The following is a 25,785-nucleotide window of genomic DNA, read 5'->3' as shown; positions in this document are numbered from 1 at the left end:
AAGGTTCTCAAGCGGTGAAAATCGGACGGTCTCGATCTGGTAGCCAGTAACGCAGGTGACGGAGGCTTGCTTGGAAAACTAGGGTTTCCAGAAGTTGGGCTGTGGGATTTAAAATTTAGGCCCGTTTTTTATTTTTGCTAGTTGGGCCGGATGCGTGGACTTTTATTGTAATAATTCTTGGATGGGTTTGACCCTTAATATTAACAAACTCAGTTGGGAAAAAAAAAGTAGTAATCCAGTAAACTGATTGTTGCAATTTTCAAGAATTTAGAATTATGATGTTATTTTTTTCTCTATGATAAATATCGAATAAAAATGTGAGAGTGGTGTCCAAGGTTTTAGGAACACAATGAGTGAAGGAAAAGACATGAAAGGTAAAGCTATATTAGGAACCTTTGATGGCCTAACCTTTTTTCTCTTAGTTTCCTTTTAATTTAAATATTTATCAATTGAATGTTTAATTTGTGTCTAAGTTTGGTGTTATTTCAATTCATTGGAGGATAGAACTGGTTTGCCGAATTTAACCCACCAAAGTTCCTAGTTGTTGGAAACACAAAGTGCTAAGTTGAGTATATATTATCTTGAAAACCGACTACAACGTTGTTTTTGAACCGGACGAGACAATAGAGGTCGATTTACATTCACAATTCATCTTTTCCTCCTCCGTTGTTGCTGCTACGGATTCCAAGTACTGAAAACCCACAGGAAAAACAATAAAAATAATTGGATAAGCAAATCCAATTAATGATTTGAGCGTGAATTAATAAACTACCTTTCTGGTGGTTCTTCCAAGGTTCCCTTAATTAACTTGATGCATAGACATCATTCACTTCCACTTCTCTGGAGTGCGCCATGAACCTTGGTCGTCTTCACTGCGTTGAGAACGTAATTTCCGCGAGCTTTCAACTCCGCCCCTGGTGTAGCAAAGTCTCCATCACCCGTCATGATAATATAGTAGCCCGCCGAACTGCTTTTCGATAAAGCAGTCCAGATCGCCATAGCCTATAAGATGTTCAAGATAGCAGCCCTTCGTTTTAGCTATAGATTCAATTTCAAAAAAAAAAAAATTGCTTTAAAAAAGGCTGTAAAAATGAAATGGGTGTCGGTTTATATAACTTCCACCAATCAACTCCTATATAACTCATTTTAACATATATCATTATAATTTAATAACTATGATCATGATTCATAATTGTGTGTATAGTTGTGGGTTGGCTCAACTGCACATGAACTGCTCGGCTCCAAAATTAGATTAGTTTTTACTTTCTAATTAATTAATCAGTTAGCTAAGTTAAGTGTACATAAATTCACAATGATTAGCAGAATTTTGATAGATGTATATATGTGGAGTTGTGTTTCAAAGTTTAAGGCTTATAAGCATTTTAATGGGATATATATTACACTTGGATTCAAAGCTTACTCCGATGAAGGGCTTGAGATTTATGAGAGGCGAAACCACTATAATTCTGAAAATCATTCAAACCATATTCTCCAATACTATGGTATTGATGTCATCAATTCTTACATTTATGTCTCTTTATAACCTTGGACATGCATTTTAGGTTACTTGATTAGATTTTGGTCAAGTGAAGACACACATCTCTCATTGAGAATCAAATGTGTTCTCTGGAAAAAAAATTATTAAAGAAAATAAGTGCTGGAAAGCCAAAATAAAGCTTAGATGTAATTTATTTTGGTATTTGGATGAAATTGTGTGGCGTTGTGTTATTGCTAATGTTGTGTGTTAAATGATGTATTTGTGGATAAACCATTAAAAATAGAGTGTAAAGGATACAAACATATTTAGAATACATAACAAATGAAGCAACAAAATGTCTTGAGAAAACTTAATACAATTTATTTTTTCTTTCCTAATTTTTTTGGAACACTTTTTTTGGAAATTATTCACTCAAATTATAGAGTGACACTAAGCAAGAAAAAAAGCCTAATAAAATATACATGCAAATGTATAAGTAAACCATGCTTGTGTCACTACTTCAAGTAGATATAATTTATTCACCAAAGAAGTTTTGCATCCAAATGTTTGTTATTAGCTAGTAGTACCAAAATATTGGAATTATTATAAGGATAAAAATGTAGAAGTGTTCATGGTTACATTCAAAGCTTAGATGTAATTACATTACTCTAGTGAAGTGCTTGAAATTTCTTATAATGGAGAGGCAATTTTTACATTTATTTCTCGTTACAACTTTGGATATGCACTTTAGGTGACTCGATTAGATAATGTTCAAGCGAAGACACATGATATCCTATTGAGAACCAAAGATGTTAAATTAAGGGAAATTAGGGCCTATAGACATGAAAAAAACCATAATACACATAATAGCTATTTTCCCTAACGTTTCTATACACGGAGTTATATATACATATTAATACTATAATACCCTTTAAACTCAACCGGCCAGCCTGCTACCAAAATTAATTAAAAATTAAATTATTAACCGCATAAAAAGTATCCCGTGTCTTACCTCTATTCACAATTCCCTTTTCACTTTTGTTGATAACTTTTTCGAGGTCGAGTGGTTTCTGGCACCGATTTGCTCCAAATCCTCCCCTATACCTTCAATAGACAGTTTTTCCATCTTCTTTGTGCTTCTTTTCAATCGTGTTCGCCGTTTGGTTCGGCGTTAGGGTTTCGCGTTAGAGTTTCAGCGGCGGTTAGTAACACACCCTTCCTATCCAACTTCACCAACTCGATTCTTCTCAGATCTCTGAATTTTTTGTAAATTCTCCCTTGTTTCCGTAAATTCTCTTCATCTTTGCTTCCTCTGTGTTTATTTTCTTTTATTTGGGCTCGTCTCATAGTATACTTATCTAATTTAATACCTCCATTCCATTTGAGATGTAATAGTATACTTATCTAATTCATCTATTCCATTTAGAATAGTATCATCGTTCCTGTTGCATACCAATTTGATCCCTTTCATCGGCCTTTTCCAATTTGATTTAGGGTTTGGATTTTTCCGGGTTGTGTGAGGGTTCCTTTAATTTGAATTATCTTTGCGTCAGTGCTGCAAAATAAGTAGTGTAGTAATTTAGGGGAAGATGTGTAGAATATCACAGCTTACAAATGCTCACTAAGTAGACATAGTATGATATTTATAAACTCGAGTCCACTTGAAATGAAATAGTATTTGTATCGAATTGAACTATTTCACTTAAGATAGTATCACTTGCTATTCTTCTTTGCTTGTCTGTCATTTCCTTGTTTGTAGCGTATTTATTGTATTGTCATTTTGATTTATGCTTTGTGTGTTTGCTCGTTTTGTTTAGTCTGTTAGCCTTTTGAATTACACAGAATATCATTATTTTTCTGGCATTACACTTGTTTGTCTCTCTCACTGATAAATATACAATCTTCTCTATGGTGAATGTCAGATCTGGTAGGTAAATTAGCTTCTACAATTTATAGTCGGTTGTGTTTTCCTCTGATGCTCTTCTTCTTTCTTATGCTTGAATTGAGATTTTGTATCAGCGATGGATAGTACATAGTATAAAAATAGTGATTATTTTGTAGAATAATATCTGCATTAACTGATTACACGTATGTATATAGTACACTTATTCTGCTTATATGTATATGGCACACTTATTGTGGAATAATGATTATTTTATGGAATAGTATTTGTCACATGGAATATAAGAAAGTTATAGTTTCACTTATTCTATCTTATATGGAATCATAGTTTTGTATCTTATACATTTCTATTTGTTAACTATACTTATTCTGTTTTGAGTGCTACTTCATTTCTATATTCAATATTATAATTCCCACCGTCGTAACTTTTTGCTTCTCTTACTGCATTTTACAGGTTTGGTATGTACGAGTTAGGCCTTCGTAATATTTAATGGGCTGTTTTGAGATTGGGCCATAGCCTTTAACTTTGCGGGCCAAGGTTCTTTATTACATGCCCATCTGCTCCACAAACGCGCGTAACGTACACGCTTGAGAAAATTACTGTATTTTTTTTTTTTTAAATTACTATATTTTCTTAAATAAAATATGAAAAACACAAGTCGTCTCTCTTTCTTTCCTCTCTGCAACTTCGCTAATCGACGGCTAAGAAAAGTAATTTCATCAGCTTCTAAGATTCGTCATGGCCGTCGATAGCGGAATGGATCTGCTCAGCGAAAGAGCTGTGCTGATGAGAGAGTCTCTCCAGAAGAGTCAAACCATCACCGATAATGTCGTCTCCATCCTCGGCTCCTTCGATAGCCGTCTCTCTGCTCTCGAATCCGCCATGCGTCCCACTCAGGTAAACCGTATCTATCTCCTCCCTATCCATCCAGATCTGGATTTAAAATTCTCGAGGAAACTTTCGCTGACTTGATCGGATTGTTGGTTGACTGTGTGTTTTGGAAAATCTCAGATTAGAACGCATGCGATAAGGAAAGCTCACGAGAATATCGATAAGACTCTCAAATCCGCTGAGGTTATTCTCTCTCAGTTTGATCTCCTCCGTCAGGTTTGTTTCATTCATTTGTAATTAGGATTGTTTGATTTAGATAAGATTGATCTTGAGCTTGAGCTTGAGCAGAGATTGGATTAGTGTTTAGCTTCTTGTAGAGTCTCTCACTCACTCAAATGATATCTTTATGTATTTACTAAGTATAGTTCAATACAATAGCCTTTGTAGACTGTAACTCCGAAGCGATTTAGAATTTTGATCTTTCTATGTGAGAGGCTACCTTTGTATGGATTTTAGATGCTTAGAAACCTAACTGAATATTCCTACTTCTAATTATATTAAGGTTTTAGCTTGCTATTTTTTTTTTTTGACTTGAAACCGATTTGTTGATTATGCTCTCGATTAATTTCTAGGCAGAGACTAAAGTACTCAAGGGGCCACATGAGGACCTGGAGAGTTATTTGGAGGCAATAGCTCAACTCAGAAAAGTTATTCGTTATTTTAGCAGCAACAAAGGCTTTAAGAACAGTGATGGAGTCCTCAACCATGCAAATAGCTTGCTTGCTAAAGCTCAGTCTAAGCTGGAAGAGGAGTTTAAACAATTGCTAGTTTCTTACAGGTTTGTACTTCTCTTCCTAAACAGGGTTGTTAGAACGCATTGTTGAGTGTCTTACTATATATATGCATATGTAGAATTTCATAATTAGAGTAAATTACATTGTTCCCCTCTCAAAATTTATGCTCCTGTATGCTATGCTATATCCATGGTTCCTACCCTTTGACTTCTGGAGACATTGCTAGTTGTGGATTTTTTGCTACTTTTTCTACTTCTTTACCCCTCTTGCAAGCATAAAATCAGTATCTTGAAATGACATTTTTATTTCCTGGATTATCGGAGTTGTCAAGTATGTTTTCGTGAGAACTAACACTTGCCAGTATAAAAGTTCCTTATGATACTGCTCATGTTACCGAATAATTGGAGTATTAAAGTCTAATTTTAGTGTCTTCCTCAGATCACCTGAATTCATCTTATCCTCATTCCTTTTTCTCTATTTATCCTTGATATAATCAGCAAAGCTGTGGAGCCTGATCGCCTTTTTGATGGCCTTCCTAACTCACTGAGACCATCCGCTGACGGTGAGGGTAATGGAAAATCCCACGGAGGACACCACAACGATGACTCAGAAACTGCTGCTTATACACTTCCAGTCCTCATTCCATCAAGGGTGTTGCCACTTTTGCATGATTTGGCTCAGCAAATGGTTCAAGCTGGTCACCAGCAAATGCTGCTACAAATTTATAGGTGAACTGATTCTTGGCCATTCATCTCTTATATTATACAATCCATTGTCAAATATTGCTCTGTTATAATTTTGATATCCTTCTGATCAACCTTTTATGTTTTTTTTAGAGAAACACGTACTTTTGTATTGGAAGAGAGCTTAAGGAAATTGGGAGTTGAAAAACTTAGCAAAGAGGATGTTCAGAGGATGCAGTGGGAAGTTTTGGAGGCCAAAATTGGAAATTGGATCCATTTCATGCGCATTGCTGTAAGAATGCTAGTTAAGATTTGCAATATTTGTAACATGTTACGTAGGATTCTAACTCAAGATACTTTCAACAGGTTAAATTGCTCTTTGCCGGAGAAAGGCAAGTATGTGACCAGATATTCCGAGGCTTCGATTCTCTTAGTGATCAGTGTTTTGCAGAAGTTACAGTGAGCAGTGTCTCAATGCTACTTAGCTTTGGGGATGCCATAGCTAGGAGCAAGAGATCTCCAGAAAAGTTGTTTGTACTCTTAGACATGTATGAGATAATGCGGGAGCTTCATACAGAGGTAATATATTTCTCACTTGAGTAGTTTATAAACGGAAGAATCTTCTGTTAAATGGAAATATTATTCTCTAGCTTCAGCTTTTGGTGGATTTTTCTGATATATATGCTACTTTTCTCTTTGTGAGTTTTTATGTACATGCTTGATTCACCATTGAACCTGTATTTGATTTGTATAAGCTAGTAGTAAGGTGAAATATTAGAATACAAGATGATACAAACGTCTACTTTTCTGTTTTGACTCACATGTAATGATTCACAAACTCATAAATTTGTGTCAATGGACAGATTGAGACAATTTTCAAAGGTAAAGCATGCCTTGAAATTAGAAACTCTGCTACGGGGTTGACAAAGCGGCTGGCGCAGACTGCTCAGGAAACATTTGGTGACTTCGAAGAAGCTGTAGAAAAAGATGCTACAAAGACTGCTGTTCTAGATGGGACTGTCCACCCGCTAACAAGCTATGTTATCAATTATGTCAAGTTCTTATTTGAGTAAGTACCGCATATATATCTACTTCTCCTTCATCCTGCTATTTGCATATTGTCTCTTTCCATGCTTCTGTTAATGATTCGTTGATGTTTGTTGGTGTCAGCTACCAAGCGACTTTGAAGCAACTTTTCTCGGAATTTGGAAATGGAGATGACTCGAACTCTCAGCTTGCATCCGTAACAATGAGGATAATGCAGGCGCTTCAAAACAACCTGGAGGGAAAATCGAAACAGTACAAAGATCAAGCACTGACACACTTGTTCTTGATGAACAACATACATTACATGGTTAGATCTGTGCGCAGGTGGGTTCAGTTTCGTCGTTTGAAGACCGATCACGGTTTATAAAAACGCATTCAGTTTGGTTTTATTGATATCATAAATGTTTTCAGGTCAGAAGCCAAGGATTTGTTAGGCGATGATTGGGTTCAAAGGCATAGGCGTGTCGTTCAGCAACATGCAAACCTATACAAAAGGACTGCTTGGACAAAGGTTCGATCTATATGTCTTAACTCTATACACAAAAAGTAGTTGTTTAAAATCTTTATAGTATGGTTTACTAAGAAAATAGGGATAAAATGAAAACGATATATATATTTTGTAGATATTACAAACCTCGTCGGCGCAAGGGTTGACCTCATCCGGAGGAGGAAGTGTAGAGGGAGGAAACAGCAGCGGAGTTTCAAGAGGGTTATTGAAAGAGAGGTAGGTCTTCAAATACTACCAAAAAACGAAATGTTTATATATTAATTATCAGAAAATCAGTATTTATATATGATGGATTTAAAAAATTGAAAAAATTGGAACAGGTTCAAGATGTTCAATATGCAATTTGATGAGTTGCATCAAAGACAATCGCAATGGACAGTTCCAGACACAGAGCTCAGAGAGTCACTAAGACTTGCTGTTGCTGAAGTATTATTGCCTGCTTACAGATCATTCCTTAAACGCTTTGGGTAAAACCCTTTTTCTCTCTTACCTGCAAAAGCTTTTCAACTTATTTTTAGTATCAAGATGTAAACCTTAAAGAGATTTAAACTGATGATTCGTTATAGGCCTCTGGTTGAGAGTGGGAAGAATTCTCAAAGATACATAAAGTATACAGCTGAAGATCTTGAGAGATTGCTGGGTGAGTTGTTTGAAGGAAAGTCTATGAATGAACCACGACGGTAAAAATCAAACAAACCGAAGCTAATTGTGTAAGGTAAATTTCTGTCAAACTACTTCTCTTCTGTCAACAATTCGTGTTTGTTTGTTTGTATTTTTCTTAGTGATGAGTGTGTAAATTACTTGGAAACGATTTATTTCTCTTTTGTATAACGTTCACGTTTTGAAATAAGCATGGCTTACATATCTGTCTGTATTTAGCTTCTTGTATTTAATAAAAAATGTTGTCACCGAACAGTAAACCACCTTTCAAATGTCCCATAAGGCGAAAACTTCTACTCCTAGAAATTTGGTTTGGGTCATATAAAAAAAACATAAAGACTTAGAATACTAATGCAAAGACCCAAATATTTTTTTAGCAATTAAAAAACTACTAATGCAAAGACCCAAATATTTTTTTAGCAATTAAAAAACTACCACACCATTGTTCTTGAACCGGACAAGACAATAGAGGTCGATCAACATTCATACGTTTTAGTAAAATAATGAGTGGTGAGATGTGTTTCTTGTTTTAAACACATGTTTGGTAATGGCAGATCTTTTTGTTAAGTTTGGTAATGGCATATTCCTTTCACAAGATGCGAATTCTCCCAACATCTTTACATAGACTTTCCCATTTACATCATCTCCTTCCACTTTTTCCCAATATATTATTTTGATTTCTTTCAATGTCATCCTTACACCAATGACATTACATACTTTTATTCCCCTTTACACCAATAATCTATACATCTTTTTCCAATATTTCATTTTATTCTCACTTAAAATAACTTGTAGAGCCGTATATTTTGAACTCATAATACATTTCTACATATAATATAAATGCATCGTTCATAAAGTATAATGTCGGTCTACTAATATATAAACTTAATGTCGGTCTACTAATATATAAACTACGTTAGATTTGTATTCGTTTTCATACAAGTTTAGGACAGACAAAACATTGCAATTATCAACAGACACGCGGTACAGTGGTTACACTGAGCTGATTAATTATTGAAGAAAAAGAGTATTTTAAAGAAAAAGTGGAATGAACACTATGGCTTATGTAATGGGTGCTTTCAATTTATCTTTTAATGTGTCTCCAAGACCAAAGACAAAGAGAGAAGCCATAAAACCCTAACAGCATCCATTGTTGAAACTCTCTTTGGCACAACACAAAACACACAAACTATGGCCATCCCCTAAAGAAATGAAGAAGAATCCTCTGACTCAATCAGAAGATCTAACCATAAAGGGTTTTGAGAGGTTCAGATTTTCTTTAGTGGATGGCCAAAAACACAAGAGTACTCACACAAAAGGTAAGAAGAAAGAAGAAGAGATCTCTTGTAGATTTTGATTATGAATTGTGTTTTACGTGTGGGTGTTGTCTGAATGATAACCCTCATCATAATCATAATCATAATCATAATCATTATCGTTAAGGTGATGATTATGATGTGGATTATGTGTGAATGGAATGATGAAGATTGCATGAAGGTTGATGAAGACAAGCTTGGTTTGTCTTTTGTTATCTCTCGTATGGGCAACTTCGATCCTTTGGCAAGCTTCGGTTCCCCTCGGAATCAGCAGATTATTGGAGTACTATCTTACGCTATTAATTGTCTTTGTGCTTCGTTAAGTTTGTTTCCAGTTTGGTTTTGTTTAGTGTCTTTAATTACGCTGTGTGCTGTGTTTGAATGTGTGTGTGGTGTTTGTAATCCCTTGTGATGCACCACTCAGGTGTGTTCCAATATGGGTGAGGAATAAAAAATATTCGGTTTGTTATTCTTTTTTCAACTGAAAGATTTATTTATAAAAATTAAGTATTAAACTTGTAGATTTCTTTTGGTCTTAGGGATTAGTGAAACAAGCTAAATTGACAGTAGAGAATAAGGACAAACTATATAACTTACCTTTGAATATGTTTTGAACTATGACTTTGTGGAAGTACAACACGAAAATCTTAACAAGAATCTGAAATTAGAAATTCTGCTACGGGGTTGACAAAGCGGTTGGCGCAGACTGCTCAGGAAACGTTTGGTGACTTCGAAGAAGCTGTAGAAAAAGATGCTACAAAGACTGCTGTTCTAGATGGGACTGTCCACCCACTAACAAGCTATGTAATCAACTATGTCAAGTTCTTATTCGAGTAAGTACCGCATATATATCTACTTCTCCTTCATCCTGCTACTTGGTTAGAAATTATTTGTCTCTTTCCATGCTTCTATTAACGATTCGTTGATTATCGTTGGTGTCAGCTACCAGGCGACTTTGAAGCAACTTTTCTCGGAATTTGGAAATGGAGATGACTCGAACTCTCAGCTTGCATCCGTAACAATGAGGATAATGCAGGCGTTTCAAAACAACCTGGAGGGAAAATCGAAACAGTACAAAGATCAAGCACTGACACACTTGTTCTTGATGAACAACATACATTACATGGTTAGATCTGTGCGCAGGTGGGTTCAGTTTCGTCGTTTGAAGACCGATCACGGTTTATAAAAACGCATTCAGTTTGGTTTTATTGATATCATAAATGTTTTCAGGTCAGAAGCCAAGGATTTGTTAGGCGATGATTGGGTTCAAAGGCATAGGCGTGTCGTTCAGCAACATGCAAACCTATACAAAAGGACTGCTTGGACAAAGGTTCGACCTATATGTCTAACTCTATACACAAAAAAGTAGTTGTTTAAAATCTTCATAATATGGTTTACTAAGAAGCTAGGGATTAAATGAAATTGATATATATATTTTTGTAGATATTACACAAACCTCGTCGGCGCAAGGGTTGACCTCGTCTGGAGGAGGAAGTGTAGAGGGAGGAAACAGCAGCGGAGTTTCAAGAGGGTTATTGAAGGAGGGGTAGGTTTTCAAATACTACCAAAAAACGAAATGTTTATGTAGTTGATAATGATGAATTAAAAATATTGAAAAAATGGAACAGGTTCAAGATGTGCAATATGCAATTTGATGAGTTGCATCAGAGACAATCGCAATGGACAGTTCCAGACACAGAGCTAAGAGAGTCACTAAGACTTGTTGTTGCTGAAGTATTATTGCCTGCTTATAGATCATTCCTCAAACGCTTTGGGTAAAATCTCTCTTACCTGCAAAAGGTTTTTAACATATTATTAACATCAAAATGTGAACCCTAAAGAGATTTAAACTGATGTTCGTTGTAGGCCTCTGGTTGAGAGTGGGAAGAATTCTCAGAGATACATAAAGTATACAGCTGAAGATCTTGAGAGATTGTTGGGTGAGTTGTTTGAAGGAAAGTCTATGAACGAACCACGACGGTAAAATCAAACTACCAAAGCTCATTTTGTAAGGTAAATTTCTGTCAAACTACTTCTCTTCTGTCTCCGTTGTATATGGAGTGTCACAATTCGTGTTTGTTTGTTTGTATTTTTCTTAGTGATGAGTGTGTAAATTACTTGGAAACGAGTTATTTCTCTTTTGTATAACGTTTACGTTTTGAAATAAGCATGGCTTACATATCTGTATTTAGTTTCTTGTATTTAATAAAACATGTTGTCACTAAACAGTAAACCACCTTTCAAATGTCCATAAGGCGAAAACTTCTACTCCTAGAAATTTGGTTTGGGTCATATCAAAAAACAACATAAAGACTTGGAATACTAATGCAAAGACCCAAATATTTTTTTACCAATTAAAAAACTACCACAATAGAGGTCGATCAACATTCATACTTTTTAGTAAAATAATGAGTGGTGAGATGTGTTTGTTGTTCTAAACACATGTTTGGTAATGGCATATCTTTTTGTTAAGTTTGGTAATGGCATATTCCTTTCACAAGATGCGAATTCTCCCAACATCTTTACATAGACTTTCCCATTTACATCATCTCCTCCACTTTTTCCCAATATATTAATTTGATTTCTTTCAATGTCATCCTTACACCAATGATATTACATACTTTTATTCCCCTTTACACCAATAATCTATTCATCTTTTGCCAATATTTCATTTTATTTTCACTTAAAATAACTTGTAGAGCCGTATACTTTGAACTCGTATACATTTCTACATATAGATGCATCGTTAATTAATAAAGTTTTAATGTCGGTCTACTAATATATAAACTACATTAGATTTGTATTCGTTTTCATATACAGTTTAGGACAAACAAAATATTACTATTATCAACAGACACGCGGTACAGTAGCTGATTAATTATTGAAGAAAAATAGTATTTTAAAGAAAAAGTGGAAAGAACACTATGGCTTGTGTAATGGGTGCTTTCAATTTCTCTTTTAATGTGTCTCCAAGACCAAAGACAAAGAGAGAAGCCATAAAAACCCTAACAAGTTCCATTGTTGAAAGTCTCTTTGGCACAACACCGAAACACACAAACTATGGCCATCCCCTAAAGAAATGAAGAAGAATCCTCTGACTCAATCAGAAGATCTAACCATCAAGGGTTTTAAGAGGTTCAGATTTTCTTTAGTGGATGGCCAAAAACACAAGAGTACCCACACAAAAGGTAAGAAGAAAGAATAAGAGATCTCTTGTAGATTTTGATTATGAATTGTGTTTTACGTGTGGGTGTTGTCTGAATGATAATCCCCATCATAATCATTATCGTTATGGTGATGATTATAATGTGGATTATGTGTGAATGGAATGATGAAGATTGCATGAAGGTTGATGAAGACAAGCTTGGTTTGTCTTTTGTTATCTCACGTATGGGCAACTTCGATCCTTTGGCAAGCTTCGGTTCCCCTCGGAATCAGCAGATTATTAGTATCTTACTCTATTAATTGTCTTTGTACTTCGTTAAGTTGGTTTCCAGTTTGGTTTTGTTTAGTGTCTGTAATTACGCTGTGTGTTGCGTTTGAATGTGTGTGTGGTGTTGTAACCCCATGTGATGCACCACTCAGGTGTGTTCCAATATGTGTGAGGAATAAAAGAATATTCGGTCTCTATATATTTTTTATTAAAAATCCCCAATATATTATTTGTTAAACATTACAAATTATTTTTATAGGCACGTGTCATCACTATGATGATTCTTAGAATTATTAGAGAAATATGTTGGTTCATCTAATTATATAATAAACTTTTTATCAAACTAATCATAAATTCATTATTAATGTCATTTATTATTTCCTTAAATAAAGATTACGGAATTGCCTAATGTGTCTAAAGTATATATGATAATCCAGGTTCTAAAACGCGGCGCCCAGAACCACTTAGTCGCCGGAAAATCGTTCATCGGTCTCCGGCCGCCGTGATTTGGTCTTAATCGGACAAAAGCTCGGGGATTTTAAAAAACTTCAGATTTGTTCATATAAACTTAGAAATCGGAGGTTTTCTAGTAGATATATCTATTCTACCTATATATACAAAGGGAAATGGAAGAAAACAGTGAAAATAATGGGGAAAAAAAAAGAAACAGCCGCCATGTTAGGGTTTGCGTCGGATACAAACGAGGAAGAAGATGAATACGAAATTTCTATTCTACCCTCATTAATGTCTTAAAATTAAAAACAACAAAAATAACCCAACCTTTAGGTTCGAACCCAGGCTCATTGGACATGGTTAAAGCATGAAAACCACTACGCAATAAAGAATCTTATGGTTATACTTAAAAGATTTAATATATATCTATAAAAACCCTAAAACTAGGTCCCGATTAATCCCCGCGTAATTCCCGATTTTTTCATTAGGCGCTAGGCTCGGAGTTACCGCCCGACTAGCGTCTAGCGTAGTTTCGAACATGAATGATAATTAATGATTTTGAATAATAAAGATCTGATAAAAAATATTGTATCTTCTATCAAATTTTTGTTTAATTTTAAACTATTAAAATAATTTAAAAAATCACAATAACCATATTATAAAAATTTATATTTTTCTTTATATGTTATATTTTGAATTTTAAAAAACGACTGTAAATTACTAAGACTGTTAAAAGTCTCACATTCAAATTTTGCGATCCATGGTTTAAAATTTTTGTTATGACAAAATACAAATGATTACAAAATCATATAAATAAAAGTTTAATTTAATTAATCATTAAGATTTAAAATATATATGTATATATATCATTCTAAATTAAACTATAAACCATATTGAATAAATAAATATTTTAATTTCAAAATTTACTTTGAATAATTTTTTTTTGATAAAAGTTTTGAACTAACATTGATAAAAATTTTTAAATTATAAATTACTAAAATTATTAATTGCACAATGAAAATTTTGTTATCAGTAATTTAAAGTTTTTGCTATTAAAGATACACATGATAAAAAAAACATATGAGTAGAAAGCATCATTTAATAGACATTAATATTAAAAATATACTATGTATGTTAATATCATTTAAATTTAATTACATATCCTATCAAATTTTTAAAAAAAATTGTTTGGATTAATAAAATCGATTTATACATTCGCACCAATTTAATTATATATGTAATAGTTACTCACTTTTAATTATTCAATATATATTTATTATTTCATAATATGTAAGAACATATAATACATAAAATAATTTATATATATAATGTTTATCCCGCGCAAGGCGCGGGTCTTAATCTAGTTAATTATTAATCTTGTATATTTCTTATGGTCTTAGGCCATCCGCAACGGCGGTCCGTAAGGAATCCTTAGCATTAATCCTTAAGATTAATGAAATATAATAATAATATTTTGGCTTAACTAACGACGGATCAGTCATTCAAAAAGGATTGGAAGGACTTGATCCTTAATACACGTGTCTCCTTACCCTCCTCTTTCTCCCTCTCTCTCTCTATCTCTCCTCCCTGGCTCTCTCTCAATCTCTCCTCGCTCGCCCCATCATCGCCCACCATGGCTCCTCTATCATCTTCCTCTTCTTCTTCGTCGCCCAACCCTAGACTGATCTCTTGGTCCCGCGAACTATGTGAACTATGCGCCGTCAACACCTTCTCCCAGCCATCGATCTCGTCTGAACCAACTGCTAAGCTAGCGATCTCATCCGATCCCAATCGAGTTCTCACCTCAGGTTCCGTCGCAGCGGCCACATCGAGAATTGGGGCTTTTGCTGGATTAGGTCAACACTATGCTCGTTGCTATTGGGATTTTTCTAAAGCTCGACTCAGGTATCGTAAAGTTCGAACCTTGAATTCAAATCCTCTGTTTAATAAAGTTCGAAACTTTAATTCAAATCGTCTGTTAAAAATGGTATCTTTTAGTGCTAATTGATGATACTAATTAAGACATGTGTTCGTGTGTTACAGGAAGCAAGATGATCAGTGAAAGATCGAAAGTATGTTTTTAGTGGTTTTTGTAATTGATAAGCAAGGAACTACGTGCTGTTTTGTTTTGTAAACACTCGTATCCTCTGCCATATTGAGCAAGATATGGACTGGTTTGAAAACAATCGTGTTTCTTGATTTTTTTTTTTAATTCATCATTGATCTTTGAATCTTGATTCTTTATGTTTCTGTTTTTGCAACAATTGTTTCTTTGACTAAATCCATTTGCTGGAAGGTTGTGGCAAAGACGGTTGACTCCTCGGGGAGAGGACTCGTGATATATCAAAAGCCAACTTCAGAGTCTTGCTATAACCACCTCTTTGTTCTAAAGAGGAAGTAAATGCTTCATGGTATAAAAAAACTCGTATCACATTCACATAAAACTATATTTGTATGTACACTTCTATCATCTCCTTTTTTAATTTTAAATCTTAGGTATGCTCCTCTCCGCCAATGCATCTCGAAGTTACCGAGTGGATGTGTCCAGAAGTGGCCTGAGCTATGGCATAAACAGCTTGTGAGTGTAAAGCCTCAAAGTGTTTCGGCTGACACAAAAACATCCAAGAAAGATACAGAGAAATGGTCAGAGATTGTATCTGATGTCTATCTTGAACGTTTAGCTGTAAACTGGTCTAGCGTGAGGAATGTGATGGACATGAATGCTGGTTTTGGCGGGTAATTTTTTACATTTTTTTTAATTTCTAAAAACTCCTAAAATGGGAACACCATTGGACACACAAAATAGTGTGGAGTCCTTAGCTATTCAAACAAAAAACAAAAAAAAATACTATAATAATCTCAAGGACTCAAAGAGCAAGTCCACCATTGTCGATGCTCTTAGGGATTAGTACTGAAACAAGCTAATTGACAGTAGAGAAAAGGACAAACTAAGTCTATAATTTACCTTTAGAATATGTTTTGAACTATGACTTTGTGGAAGTACAACACGAAAATCTTAACAAAAATCTGAAATCACGAGTAAGAAACTAAATAACATCATCAAGCTTTGCCCTCAACCATTCCACCTTAATCTTGAAGATTTCTTTCGGTCCTATGCGTGTACCGCACTCAACATAGTCTTCTCTAGGGTTTCATAGTGAGATCTGGCTTTAGCAAGTCCATGGACACAAACCCGTAAAAGCCTATAACAATTAAAGGGCCCAATATGCTCAATACTAACAGTATATGTACAACAAAGTTACTATTCAGCTAAGTATGTGAAAAATGTAATGATAATGATTTACAAAAGTTGGCTGTGAAGAGAAGCTCTGTTTTCTCTCATTTATTTGGACACTTCCAAAAGTCATGTATTTATTTCTTTGGGAGCTTATCATCCAAAAGGACTTGCATTCATTTCTTCTTCTCTCTTGGCCAAAATTTCCATTCTCTTCATTTCTTCTCTCTTCATTTCCCCTCTCTTGGCCAGAAATTTCTTTGGGAATTTTTCGAGTGGTGTTGATTTAAGTAAGAAGAGCCTTTCAGCTCGCTCTTGCAGCGTCCCTCCACATTTCAGCCCCCTTGACTGAAGCTCAATCTTCAATCTTTCCATCCCCAAAACCTGAAACCAACCCAAACACACACAACAAATGATAAAAAGATTTGATCAATTATGATAGAAGAGTTTCTAACGTTTATATCGTGTCTAATAATAAGCTTTTCTTTTTAATTTGAATCAATCACATACCTCCACATCTTTAGCTGAATTGAAGTGATGTAATATACTTGTCCAAAGCCATATCGAGCTTACAGAACTAATTAGGTATTCCGATGCGCTCTCGGTTTCATGTTGTACTACGAGTACATTGTAACCTTTCTCTTTCAATTTGAAAAGAGTATCCACAAACTCGGTGTAGGCAGAAGTATTGACGAACTCCTTGTCTTCCAACGAGAGGTTTACCACCAAATTTAGTCCAGTCTCACGATTGTCAAATGACCATATAAGAATGTCCCACATCATCTTATAGCTTTATCCCATGCACCACGATGAACCATCTTTCCCCCTGCATGCATGAATAAAAGATATCGAGCTGAGGGAATCTCAAATCAAGAAATTAATAAAAGAGAGACAAAAGGGTTTTTTCAAATAAGTAAAAAAAAAGTCACTTCACCTAGGGAGAAGGGGGTTTCGACAGAATTTTCAGACGGCAATGTCTTCCTTTTACCGTAAGTGAATACTGACATGTCATCAGAATGATCTTCATTCTCCTCAGCAAGAGCATACTTGATAGTGAAATATAGTGACCTGACTCCAGTGGTAGCTTTTGCAACTTCTCCCCTTATAAAAGCATTTTTCTCTTTCTCTTGAGCATTCTTCCTTTTTGCGAGAGCTCTTCTTTTTTCTGCAATAACTTTTTTCAATTTTGCAATAGCTTCTTTCTCTTCTTCGCCAACTCCATCGTCCTCGTCATCATCATCATCATCTAGCATGCTTTGGAAGAGCAAATCAAGGCTTAAGGTAGGAATATTGACCTTGTTTGCTTCATCGGATTGTACCAAGAGAACATTGTGGTTTCTGAATTCCAAAGCCTTAAGAACACCGACTAACTCGGGTTCTAGTGAGATGGTATTTGAGACTACCACCAGATTGTTATGTTCATCACCGCAACCATCTTTGTCCAATGCAAAGAAAAGAATCGCCTTAATCATCATCTTAGCCCTCTCAGATTCATCTTTTGGAACTATAAATATCAAACAAAGATCATGATACATTCCAGACATATACAAACAAAAGTAAAAGGAATTCACCTCCTTCGGGGAAGAAGAATTGAGCTTCTTCAAAATTATCTTGTATTATTGGTTTCTCAGCGAAAAACCAGATTGCCAAATGACCAAGCAGTAGTTTGCTCTCAAGAGCATCTAAGACCTTTAGATGAATAAGAGAAGGGTTGATACCATGAGGGGTTTCAGGGATTGGTAAATCTCTGTAGTCCCAGAAGCACCCTGTGTAGCCCACTGCATACAAAAAAAAAAAATTATAATAACAACGTAGTATAGATCAATCATCAATAATATATATAATTTAATAGGGCAGATCGATATCGACGGTTAGATCTGCTGGTTTTAACTTGACAGATCGATCATATGAAATCTAATCCATATATATATATAGACAAACAATCTCGAGCAAGAAGCAAAGAGAAAAGAAAGAGAGAGATCTTACAGGAGGGATCTTCGGTCAGGGTTGTTTCGTACATAGCTTTGGACTGAAAGAAAGTTGGGGTTTGAGAGACTTGGAAGAAAAGAAAAGAGAAGAACAAAGTGAATAATAGGGTTACCAATGTGGACGCGGACGGGAGTTTTTATTGCTGAGTATCTTCGTAGTCTCCAATAATAATAATTTAGAAAGGAGTGAATAAAAATTAAAAATAAGAATCGTTTTCTATATATTGTCTCTTCCTATTTTATTTTAAATATCTTAAATACATAGATTTTTTGAAAAAAAAAACATTGATAAAAATACTCTAAAATATTTTTATCAGAATTTTTACATAAATTTTCTTGCCGATAAAATAAATATAAACTAGGGGCTGTTCAATATGGCAAAACCGAACCGAACCAAACCGAAATAGATAATATAGTTTGGATTTGGTATATACCATATAAACCGAATGGATATGATTTTTAAAAAACCGTAGGATTTGGATATGGTTCGGTATATAACCGATAAAACCGAATAAACCGAATAAAACCGATCAAAAAATAGAAACATGTAAATATGTATATATTTTATAACAACGTATGAAAATCATAAGTTAATTTTTTACTAATAATTATTACCATATTTTTTACAATAATAAAATAGTCCTGATTTGTAAAACATTTGAACTATAATTAAATAACAATTCATCGCAAACATGCTTCTTATTTTCTTAGTTTTCTTTTGATCTTTTTGCTTTAATTTAGCATTGACTAAATTGAAATAAAGATTATAAATTTGATGATAACAATTAGTGAAAATTCTTCACAATTTTTTTTATCTATAAAGGAATAGAGTTTCGTGTTTAATAGAAGAAACATGACTTTCATGTACGCTAAATATGAAAGAATATAGTAACTTATTTTTTGTGCTTCGTGCTTATGTTTTATTTTTTGTTTTTTTTTTATTTTTATTATCAAAATTTTGAGCTTTGATTTTAATTATAGATTTGATTATTTTATTAGATGCTAGAAATATTTTTTATTTTTGTTCTTTTATTTAAACTTATAATATTTTTTAATAGATGAATGTGTTGACAACAAGACTCTAAAATTCATATAATATGATCCCAAAATAAAGAATTATGTTTTTTGGTATAAAACCGAATAAACCGAAAACCGACGGTATATAAACCGAACCGAACCGAAGTAAATATGAATTTAGAATGGTAGTTATATTTTACTAACCGAAATACCGAAAAACCAAAAAAACCGAACCGAAACCGAACCGATATCTGGATTGAACACCCCTATATAAACATATAATAAAAGAGAAAAAAGTTGAGATATGTTTTTCTTTTGATTTTTTTTTAAAAGCCAAAAATTGAAAGACATCTTACACTTGTGCTCAGATTAGCATTTTTCTATTAAAATTAATTTCAAAACTTAAACAGGTTAATATTTTATGTCTGAGATATTTAATGGAAAGATAGTATTGTTGATGATGTCCTAAATACACGTCCAAATTAAAGAGGTTCTCTTAAATTTTATATTAGCAATTTAATGTAAATTACATATGTAATTTAAATTTATATTCTAAAAATCACTCACAAATAACACTTGTCAAAGAGAGTATGTACAAGGGTTTCCTGTTATATTTTTAAGATTTATTTTTATTATATTTTAATGATGAAATATATAATGGATTTTAACTCAAACATCCTCAACGCCAAAATATCCAAAATCAGTACTTCAGTTTCAAAATTAATACTCTCTCCGTTTTATTTTATTTATCATTGTAATTGTAAAGTAAATTTTTTGTTACGAAATAAATTTGTTTTAAATCTCAATCCAATATTTATTTAATTTTATATAGTATATGATTTCTTATATTCTCCAAATTTTTTATTGGTTGAAATGCGTTAGATGTATAGATAACTATAGTTTTATTTATAAGATATACAAAATTAAATACTTATACATGCATAAATTTAAAAATATAATTAAAATACAGAAGAATATTTTTAATGTGTTTTAGAAAATAATTAAATTATTTATACTTAGGAATTCTTTTTATTTATATCATCTTCTCAAAATATTACAGTCTTAGGCCAATGATAAGAACTATTGAGGTTCTTTTACACAAATGACAATTTTGTTGGCATTACAATCCATAAGAAACAACATAAACTATAATCATAAAAGGAGGAGAAGGATTAGCAGGAGAAAAGGAGTGGAATCAGAACATTTCTGGTGAGAATTGCAGAAAAGTGACATTTGGGGCAATCGCCTTCATGATCGCCACGTAAGCTCTCTATTACTATCCTTTTGTTTATACCCGCGATCAAATGTATATAACGTTTTGATGCCATTATGACAACTTGAGCTATAATGTTATGAGTTTTGTTATGGCTGGAGAGATGAAGAGTTGCAAGGTTTTGATTCGAAAGGGCATCCTGTGAGGAGACAGATCATGTTGTTCCAACAGAATAAGACCATCTCCAATTATGCTCTATAATTTTCTCTATAATTTTTACTAAAATAGAGTCACTCTGTTATATAGTTGGTTTTACTCCAATGGTTAACTATATAATAGAGTGAAATATAGAGTAATGTTGTTTTTTATTCTTTATTTAGAGTATAAGACCATTTTTAATAGTTTACTCTATTTTTTACTCTAACAAGAGTAACTCTATAATAGAGTTTGAGTTTGATCCAATGGTATTCTATTTTAAAGTAGAAAATAGAGTTATGAATAAAAAAATAAATTACTTTATATTTGGAGTAAACCTATTTTTCACTCTATTATAGAGTTAAAAGTATAGTACCATTGAAGCATTTTTACTCAAAACTTTATTTTTAGAGTGAAAAATAGAGTATCATTAGAGCAACATTCATCTATATTTCACTCTATTATAGAGTAACTTTAGTATATAGTTAACCATTAGAGCAAAACTAATTTTATAATAGAGTTATTCTATTTTATTATAAATTATAAATGAAATTATAGAGCACCATTGGAAATGCTGTAACGGTTTTGATTAGCATTAAGACATAAGATTACTTGGATCATAGTATGTTTTAAATTGTTAGTGTTTTAAATAGTTCTAAGAAAGTATGAGACAATGAATATAAGAGCATCTCCAATGGTGTTACCCACCATTGGAGTCCTTAGCCATATTTTAATATATTTTTTTTCTTTTCTGAATAGTTAAGGACTTTGATCCTAATTATATGTCCAATGGTGTTACTACTATGAAGTCCTTATAATTTTTTTTTTTTTAAGAAATTTAAAATTATGAAAGTTGCAAAACATTAAAATTGAAAATTCATTTATTGAATGATTAAATGCAAACATACAATAATTATTCATCTTCATCATTACCAAACTTGTTCCAAATATTTTCTACCAAATCATTTTTCAATCGTTCATGTAACTGCCTATCACGAAGATGAGTCCGTATAAGAAGCATATTAGCGAGATTTGGAGGCATCTCGGAAGTATTGGGTGCATCCACATTCGAACTTCTGGTCGAGGTTCCTTCTTCAAATTCAGATGTATCATACTGAGTGTATCCATTGCGTTCATTTTCTACTACCATATTGTGAAGTATGATACATGTTCGCATAACCATCCCTATCTGTTTCTTGTCCCACAAAATAGCCGGGTTTTTCACTATTGCAAATCGAGATTGCAATACTCCAAAAGCCCGCTCCACATCTTTTCGGGTTGATTCTTGAACTTTAGCAAATAACTCTGCTTTAGGACCTTGCTTCATCTCCCATATTTCACTATCCTTTCTTAAATCTACAAAAGAAAGTTTGTTAAAACCAAAACCATAGTTGTGCGTACGAATAGTTGGACCATTATATCAACCTTATATATCAGAATCATCTAATTCTAGGTTGTCAATCAATCATTGTATCAACCTTATACAATATCAAATATTCGATGGTGGATTGAAGCCTACTAAAGATTTGAATTGGTATTTTGAGAAGCAACACAAAACTCTACTATCATACTGGCAACACAAACCAGTGACCATACCTGCCGTGAGCATACAAATATGAAGGGAAGGGTTGATGAAACGCAGATACTCGAAATTAAAATTTCATCATAACAAGTTTTTAGTACAAGAAGAGCAAATGAGATAGCTCTTCGCCGAGTCTACAACCAGACTTATAAATACAAAGCTAATAAACAGACAAAGTACCCGTGACTAGGTTCACATGGAAAAATAAGAGAAAAAAACAAGCATCCCGTGAATACATAAGGAAGAGACAGCAGCTTTTGTCTTCGTCAGGCACATGGTCTTGTACATCACCTGAAATAGAGAAAATGAGATGATTAAACATAGTGAAACGAACAGCAAATGTGTACTAAAGTTAGAGCTAACAATCATCACATCATTTCAGACATAAGTTTCATTTTCAGAGCTAATTCCATGTCATCTAGTGGCTCAGTCTTTGCAAGTAAACTCTCTAGCACATTCTGTCTAGAGATTTGTTTTTTGAGCGCCAACAGTCCTTCTATCTTTTCCAATTCTTCTTCTTTTCCACCTTTCTTCTTCTTGCTACCAGCCTTAGCTGCCTTAACTCCTATGGGTCTTTCTTCTGGCTCCGCGAATGACCCTTGAGCATCAGAAGCAACTGCTTTGCGCTTCTCCCGACCGCTCTCCTTCTCGAGATAGGTGGAACACCATTTCACATCATGTCGAAGCTCCCTCCACGCATGTTCCAAGTTGAACTTACTGCCGTGGTCATTGTAGAAGATATCCAAAGCAGCCTTCATCACATCGTTGTCATTTTGCCCGCTCCTCTGCTCCCTCAATGCCATCTCGTAGCAGCCCGAAAATTTACACACCAAATCATTGATCCTAGCCCATCTTTGCTTGCATTGCCCAAGTTCTCTTGGGATTGTCCCAACCAGCTGAGGACTGCAGTTGTAGTACTGTACAATCCTCTGCCAGAACTTACCAGCTTTTTGTTCATTCCCGACTATAGGGTCTTTGCTGGTGTTGAGCCAAGCACCAATGAGGATTATATCCTCCTTTGGTGTCCATTTCTTCCTCTCTTTGACAGTAGACTCATCGGAACATTGGCTGTTAAAGCAAAGGGGTTCCGATGAGTCAAGCTCAACACACCCTTGGCTAGCTAAAAGGTTTACAAAGCAAGTGGAGTTTTCCATTTTCGGATTTCACTCTGTGTTTCTCTTGTAGAAACGCAGAAGATTAAATGGGGATCTTTAGTTCAACTCTATTTAATCCTAGTAGGAAACTGTCCTATCATAACAGCTAGAGAGTGAGTTAATGAAGTTTTCGTTTGAAAGCGAGATTTAATGAAGCAGTATGGATATTATTTGCAAACTCCTACTAATTTCACACGAGGCAGAGATGAAGGATAATTTAATCCACTAACCTCACAGGGCTCTCTCGAGTTCAGCCACACGCATAAGCAGCATTCTCACCTCGTCCTGCAGCATTCTCACCTCGTCCTGAACATACATCATACAGTTATTACAGAACTATAGTCCTACCCACATATAAGTAAAGTCCTAAAGACATAACAGATCACTCATCACTCACCTTAACTGCCTGGCACTCTCTCAGAAGCTTCGCCTGCTCGTGATACCGTTCTTTGAGCCTCTCAACTTCTTCATGAATAGCCGTAACCCATGGTTGCCTGAAATGCAGCCCATCATTCTGCAAAAAAAGATAAACATTTGTCAGAATATGAACCATAAAAATAACCAGATTAATTACAGTACATACCTCAAAGTCTTTGCAGATAAAGTATCTTTTTCCCGGGAGGTAGTCGTACGTATCATCTTCATCAACGGTTTCTTTCGTGATTGATCCACAGGGGCAAATTTTGGGAATCCCCTGTTGCGCATTTGCAACAAAATCGATCATGTTGTAGTACTCTTTTTGTGCTTTCTTATCGCGAAGTTCTTCCTCCATTTCAAAACCTGCAAGGAAAATCATGTTATCAGATTCATAATTAGCTATAAGGATAGCTTAACACAAATGGTTTCGACTATCCTGAACCCGTAATCGATTTACAAATCAATCTCGAACCGTAAAATTATTTATAACTCTTCACGGAACGTAAATCAATCCAGAAGTCAATCCCAACTCAATTTCAAACCCTATATCTATTAAAACCATACGATAGAACTCTCAAACAACAAAGAACCGATTCGAGATGCAGAAAATAACAAACCTAGACGAAAACCGTAAATCGAAAAAAATCCCCAATTCGATTTGAAACCTAAAATCGATTTTTACCACACGATAGAACCCTAGAACTGACTAATCAACATGCATCAACACCTAATCCAAAAATATTGAGTTAAGAGCACGCGATTTACCTTCACCGTTTCACGATCTCTGAATCGCCTTTCGCCTTCGGGAGAGTTTTTTTTTCGAGACGGAGAAAGAGAATGAATGTTTTTTTCCACATACGAAACACAACCCCTACCACGACCACTCCCGCCTTGCCACGTGATTAAGGATTTGATCCTTAAACCCCTTAGTTTAGGATCAATCCTTCGGTTACGACATTTTAAAATTATTTTTTTAATTGCTTTTACCTAAGTTATCGCGCTTAGGATTCATCACGAACCCGCGTTGCGCGGGTGCTCTAACCAAAAAAGAATGTGCTGTTTTGTTTTGATTAAACCAAAAAAATAACATCCCAAAGTCAACTACAAACCGGTTGTAAGAATAATTATTTTTTAATGTACATAACTTATATTTGTATGTTATCTATGTAAACTAGTTACAGGCTTAGTGCTATGCACAATGGCCAGGCAAGGACACAAACATTTGACCATCATCAAAAGTGTTTTATTTCAATCAGGAAATAGAATATGAGAGGATATGGTCCGTAAATTTATTATTTAACCATGTAAGAATGTCTTCGTGTTTATATGTATGTAACCATAAGTGAGCGATAATATGGATAAATCTATTTATTTCATTTGGTTAATTGGAACTACAATTTCGGTCTGTATTCATGTAAAACTTTATATAGAAAAATGTTAAGGTAACAAATGATGATGACTTTTTTTTTGTTTTTTTTTCAAAAAGAAAACAAATGATGATGACCACACTAATTAGTACTAAAAAGTATAGCGATTTTTTTTAGTGTGGCCAGTTCCTTTAATCTTCCTGGATTTCCGAACATTTTAAGCTTTACGAAAATTATAATATGCTAAAGAATTATAATATGCTTAAAAATCAGGAGTTATTCTTGGGTAGGGGTGAACCTTTAGCTTCACCAACCAATAGAAAATTTTCATTTTAAATCTAGTATCTTTTAATTAAGGAAACCAAATAACTTGGCAAATTATATTATTTTTTCAAAATAAAATTTAAAAATAAATAAAAATAATATATAAAAAATGAATTCAAAAAAAAAAATGTTGTCAACAAAACACTAAACCCTAAACTCTAATCCTAAACCCTAAACCCTTGGGAAAA

At 34.1% G+C, this 25,785-nt stretch overlaps 4 protein-coding genes and 1 pseudogene across 8 annotated transcripts; 4 read left to right on the top strand and 1 right to left on the bottom strand.

Annotated features, from left to right (window-relative positions):
* Positions 1–4,038: 4,038 nt before the first annotated feature.
* LOC106318442 (exocyst complex component EXO70A1) lies at positions 4,039–8,117 on the top strand. The gene is made up of 12 exons (XM_013756414.1): positions 4,039–4,277; positions 4,392–4,487; positions 4,844–5,049; positions 5,503–5,733; positions 5,842–5,980; positions 6,055–6,267; positions 6,552–6,757; positions 6,859–7,059; positions 7,147–7,246; positions 7,359–7,459; positions 7,564–7,710; positions 7,810–8,117. Exons 1-12 carry the CDS (start codon positions 4,119–4,121, stop codon positions 7,925–7,927), a joined length of 1,917 nt encoding a protein of 638 aa, XP_013611868.1. The 5' UTR covers positions 4,039–4,118; the 3' UTR covers positions 7,928–8,117.
* Positions 8,118–9,346: 1,229 nt separating this feature from the next.
* Positions 9,347–9,688, top strand: LOC106318441 (the record flags this gene model as incomplete). Its single annotated transcript, XM_013756413.1, is given in 1 exon segment — positions 9,347–9,688. A coding segment is annotated over 1 exon segment (285 nt), but the record flags the coding sequence as incomplete, so codon positions are not given.
* On the top strand, positions 9,656–11,400 carry LOC106315368 (exocyst complex component EXO70A1-like). Its single transcript, XM_013753096.1, has 7 exons — positions 9,656–9,659; positions 9,875–10,052; positions 10,162–10,362; positions 10,450–10,562; positions 10,663–10,765; positions 10,848–10,994; positions 11,086–11,400. The coding sequence occupies exons 1-7, from the start codon at positions 9,656–9,658 to the stop codon at positions 11,201–11,203; spliced, it is 864 nt and encodes a 287-aa protein (XP_013608550.1). The 3' UTR covers positions 11,204–11,400.
* An 801-nt stretch (positions 11,401–12,201) lies between these two features.
* On the top strand, positions 12,202–13,158 carry LOC106315367 (annotated as a pseudogene).
* A 9,356-nt stretch (positions 13,159–22,514) lies between these two features.
* Positions 22,515–24,916, bottom strand: LOC106317139 (glutathione S-transferase T3-like). Of its 5 annotated transcripts, none has more exons than XM_013754997.1 (4): positions 24,073–24,916; positions 23,887–24,003; positions 23,720–23,795; positions 22,515–22,626 (listed from the first exon to the last, which is right to left on the bottom strand). In XM_013754997.1, the coding sequence occupies exons 1-3, from the start codon at positions 24,283–24,285 to the stop codon at positions 23,721–23,723; spliced, it is 405 nt and encodes a 134-aa protein (XP_013610451.1). In that variant the 5' UTR covers positions 24,286–24,916; the 3' UTR covers positions 22,515–22,626; position 23,720. The 5 variants fall into 4 exon arrangements, with proteins under 5 accessions (XP_013610451.1, XP_013610452.1, XP_013610448.1 ...); XM_013754998.1 differs by having other exon boundaries at positions 22,523–23,795; positions 24,073–24,269; positions 24,672–24,916; XM_013754994.1 differs by having other exon boundaries at positions 22,523–23,795.
* Positions 24,917–25,785: the final 869 nt, after the last annotated feature.

This window comes from Brassica oleracea, chromosome C9, assembly GCF_000695525.1.
Source record: "Brassica oleracea var. oleracea cultivar TO1000 chromosome C9, BOL, whole genome shotgun sequence".
NCBI lineage: Eukaryota > Viridiplantae > Streptophyta > Magnoliopsida > Brassicales > Brassicaceae > Brassica > Brassica oleracea.
The sequence above is the reverse complement of the archived record's forward strand: the minus strand, read 5'-3'. Positions and strand labels throughout refer to the sequence as shown.

Excerpts from the sequence above, each read along its gene's own strand:
- LOC106318442 (XM_013756414.1), top strand. The coding sequence starts at position 4,119 with ATGGCCGTCGATAGCGGAATGGATCTGCTCAGCGAAAGAGCTGTGCTG. Across the intron at positions 5,050-5,502 it reads CAATTGCTAGTTTCTTACAG|CAAAGCTGTGGAGCCTGATC; the intron begins GTTTGTACTTCT and ends TGATATAATCAG. Across the intron at positions 5,734-5,841 it reads ATGCTGCTACAAATTTATAG|AGAAACACGTACTTTTGTAT; the intron begins GTGAACTGATTC and ends TGTTTTTTTTAG.
- LOC106315368 (XM_013753096.1), top strand. Across the intron at positions 10,053-10,161 it reads TATGTCAAGTTCTTATTCGA|CTACCAGGCGACTTTGAAGC; the intron begins GTAAGTACCGCA and ends CGTTGGTGTCAG. Across the intron at positions 10,563-10,662 it reads GACAAAGGTTCGACCTATAT|ATATTACACAAACCTCGTCG; the intron begins GTCTAACTCTAT and ends ATATTTTTGTAG.
- LOC106317139 (XM_013754994.1), bottom strand. The coding sequence starts at position 23,489 with ATGGAAAACTCCACTTGCTTTGTAAACCTTTTAGCTAGCCAAGGGTGT.